Below are 3,849 nucleotides of genomic sequence, written 5' to 3'. Positions count from 1 at the left end.
ACATCGCTGTGTAATATGTTGGCACTATATAAATACTGTATAATAATAATAGTGGGGGACAAGAATAAAATTAAAGTCTTACACTGCCATACTCGAGGGTTTTGTTTCTCCCCCGTTGTTGATTGTTTCAACGTTACTGCATTGATGTCATAACATTATATAGAAGGCTCCAAATCAACCACAATCTGACCAGGAATAGAACTGAAACAAAACTTTACCCCATTATCCGGTTTTTGTTTTGTTACATTATCCCATTCACAGACAAAACAAAATGAGAATATACACATTCCAATTAACAGCTTACAAAATCCAGATACGTTTGTGTAGATTTAAGTCATATATGATATGTGATATATTTTATCTCAAAACAAATATCTATGTTTAATGAATAGCATAAACTCATTTTTAATTTCAGAGCACCATACAATGCCCAGTCTGGCTGGCAAATACATAGTTTTAAATAACTAGGAATAGCTTGGAGGGAATTGCTGCAAATCTGAAATATCAGTTTCCTTTATTTAACTGCTGAATCAGACTGCCAACTGCTGTGGGCAAACTACAAAACAGTAATTAAAATGCTGTGGTTGGGTACAAGAGATATCATTATATTGTTATTGAGCAGAATGTTCCCCCGGAACGATTTTAGAAGCATAAACTATGTACGTCATCCAACACGGCTGTGCGGTTTATGTGCGAAAGGAGATTTACCAGCTCTCGTGTTATAGAAATCAAATTATGATGGGGGGGTAGGGCAAGGCCTACAAGTCTAAGATAAAAGAAAAAAAAAAAAGAAAACAGAACTATTAATTGGCAATCTGTTACATTAGTAAACATATCATGAGCCATACTCTGCTGAAGGATGATAAAATATATTTAAATTTGTATTTACCTTTTTTTTTTTTTTTTGCATTATTGTATGTTTTTATATCTTTACTCACCATTTCATGTTAACCCCACCCCCTTCTCTTCTTCCCCAATTTTACAAGTCTAAAAAAACTTATGGATATGAAAGGAACAATGGGCAGGCCGCATATTTTATTTACCATTGTTTTTGGACTTTCTCACCAATGTTCTGTTTTTGTACATTGCTATTAAGGAACAGAAATACTCACTGTAATTTGTTGTTTTGTGATATGTTTCCCTTCCCATTGTTTTGAAAGCCCATAATAATAAAAAAAAAAAAAAACATAATATAGGGGTTACAAACAAAAAATGTAATGCAAACATAATAAATCTTTCATCTGACCTAGCTGTTTACAGATAAGATATGTTCAGGCCCGTGGTGAGGCTGCAGTGGAGTTTCTGGTTCCTCACACCAGCGATCCTCTGCCTTGGGGAAGATGCTACATGTAGAGTCTATCTGCAGCAGCCCAATAGAGAATAAATTGAGGTGGCAATGAGCGGTCCAGTATCACTCACTGCCGCCGGCTGTAAAATCTGCAAACGCTGCTTCTATAACAACCAGTGCTGCCATGTAAGCAGCAGAGTAAATGGCATAGTTGACTGGCAAGAGCTGCTCAGGACTGCTTTCTCCTTCTACGAATCTGAACCTTGGGAAGCATTGACATGAGTTTAGGTCTTCCCCAATGGCCGACAGCTGAGCTTGCAAAGCCTGATCAATAATTGTGATTTACTTTACAGATCTTACTTTATCCCATGCCAGGGCGACATCTCCGGTGCCTTTTATCTACATTGGCATAAACATGCAAGTTTATCTAAAATGAAATAAAACACATACCTAGGGTTTGTCAGCACCTTTAGGTAAAGCTCTCCAAAAAAGTATTTATCTCTATACTGAAAGAGTAATGTGGCCCTCTATAACTCAAATTTCTATTTATTTCAGTGTAAATGTGATTAGGATTAAAAAAAAAGGTAACAACAGCAGTTACTATGTAGTTTTAGGAAAACATTCATTTTCTCTCTCTCTTAAAATGAAATAAATACACATATGTAAGTTTCATGGTTGTTTTCCATTAGCTGTCAGCACTGCTCACTCATAGAAAATTGTAAAGAATCTTCTAGTATTATGATGTTTCAACCTTGCAGCTAAGAGTCCCAGGAATTCCAGCACTTAGAAAAGAGGTTGTGTATTTTTTTGGCTGTCACAATCCATCTTCAGTAACCCCCCTACCCATATATACCCAATGAGGACAGCTACATGATAGACTTAGTATATAAGCAATAATTTACTAGGGCAAGCCAGCAATCTGAATACTGGTAGCATTCAAGTTTCTTATCTCTCCTATAATAGCTGAAAGACATAATTAGTATTCTGCCTGGGACAGCACCTCATTTGTGGACATTGACATTTCTGGACATTTAGGTATTTAAGTTTTGGAGAATGTTAAAGGTCATTGTGATTTGGCCTTTACGTGCACATATATGCATTTGAAAGGGGGAACAAACTCTGTGTATACAAATGAACTGTAAAAGATAACAACAACACTGAAGATATCTCCATTATTATTTATATAATAAACAGTATTTATATAGCCCCAAAATATTAGACAGCGCTGTACATTAAATAGGAGTTACAAATGACAGACAGATACAGACAGTGACACAGGAGGAGAGAACCCTGACCCGAAGAGCTTACAATCTAAGAGATTATTATACCTCTCCTCCTGTATCACTGTATGTATTAGTCTGTCATTTGAAACCCCTATTTAATGTACAGCGCTGCGTAATATGTTGGCGCTATATAAATCCTGTTTCATAATAATAATAACAACAAGCTGGAAGGAATCTACTTTGGATTCATGCACTGGGTGGATGGAGACAATAGGTTGTTCATATCTAAATGTAGATTATAATGTATCCCCAACAGTTTTTAAGGTTGCTACACAATAAATGTAAAGCATATCAGAATATTCTATGTAAATCAGGACAATACTTGACCTCATGTGTCCAGGAGAAAAAGTAATGTGACCGTTCCTATTCCAGATCACATGTATTACTTTACAGGCTGGAGTTAATACATCAGGACCCTGCCTAAAGAGCTTACAATCTAAGAGATTACACTTTAGGTTAAGTTTTAGGCAGAACATAAATAAGAGATTATTCATTACATTAGCAGCAGGGTTTTACCACTAAATCATCAATCGCTCTACTGATAAAACTAAACTTGTATTCATTCTATAAAGCTCACTAATTAATTTCTAAAACATTTACTCATTTGTCATAGTATGTTTTTGAGTTAGCAGAAAAAAACATAAAGGGTGACATGACTATGGACTTTGTAAAGCGCTGCATAATATGTCGGCACTATAAAAATACTGTGTAATGATAATAATAACAAATCTCTTCTATCAAACTGTTCCACTGAAACCCTGTATTATACAGCAGTATCTTCCCCTCAAAACACTATACCTACCCCAAGTTTTTTGGGCTTTTTTAACAAGAGGGCATACCCTTAAAATAAACTTCAGGTCTACAGGGAACCCCTACTATAATTACTATATTCACCGGTCACAGTACAATGGCTAAATGGTCACTGGGAAGAATGCCTCTTACATTGCAGCCCATAGGGAAGGCTGCTGCCCTTACATCAGTATAGTCAAAATGACTATTGATGTCAGTTGTAACCGACCTGAGAGTCACAAACTGCTCATTGCTTAAGGAACCCCTGACAACCTCTGGAGGAACCCTGGTTAAGAAACTCTGCCTTAGACTATAGGGAAGGAAAGGAACAGGACTCTTAGAGGACCTTGGAACTCTGTTTCTCTCTCCTAATACAATTTATACTTTTAGGAGAAAAACATTTTTTTAATTTATCAAAAGACTTACACTCATTAAAAAAGAAAAAATACAACATGTTCAAAATTATTATATTGCCCCAAAAATGTGAAC

General features: G+C 35.9%; 1 protein-coding gene across 2 annotated transcripts in view; it reads right to left on the bottom strand.

The window, feature by feature from the left end:
• Positions 1–3,849, bottom strand: part of GALK2 (galactokinase 2) — a 101,122-nt gene that overhangs the window by 91,171 nt on the left and 6,102 nt on the right. The window contains exon 1 of one of the 2 annotated variants that reach the window (XM_072402410.1): positions 1,113–1,180. The exons of the other annotated variant lie outside the window; for it this stretch is intronic. Coding sequence (XP_072258511.1) covers positions 1,113–1,165 — 53 coding nt within the window. The 5' untranslated portion in view covers positions 1,166–1,180. Of the gene's footprint in view, positions 1–1,112; positions 1,181–3,849 lie in introns of those variants that run through there. 2 annotated transcript variants of the gene reach the window in all.

This window comes from Pyxicephalus adspersus, chromosome 2 (assembly GCF_032062135.1).
Source record: "Pyxicephalus adspersus chromosome 2, UCB_Pads_2.0, whole genome shotgun sequence".
In the NCBI taxonomy this organism is placed as follows: Eukaryota; Metazoa; Chordata; class Amphibia; order Anura; family Pyxicephalidae; genus Pyxicephalus; species Pyxicephalus adspersus.
This window is presented reverse-complemented; position numbering and strand designations above follow the sequence as displayed.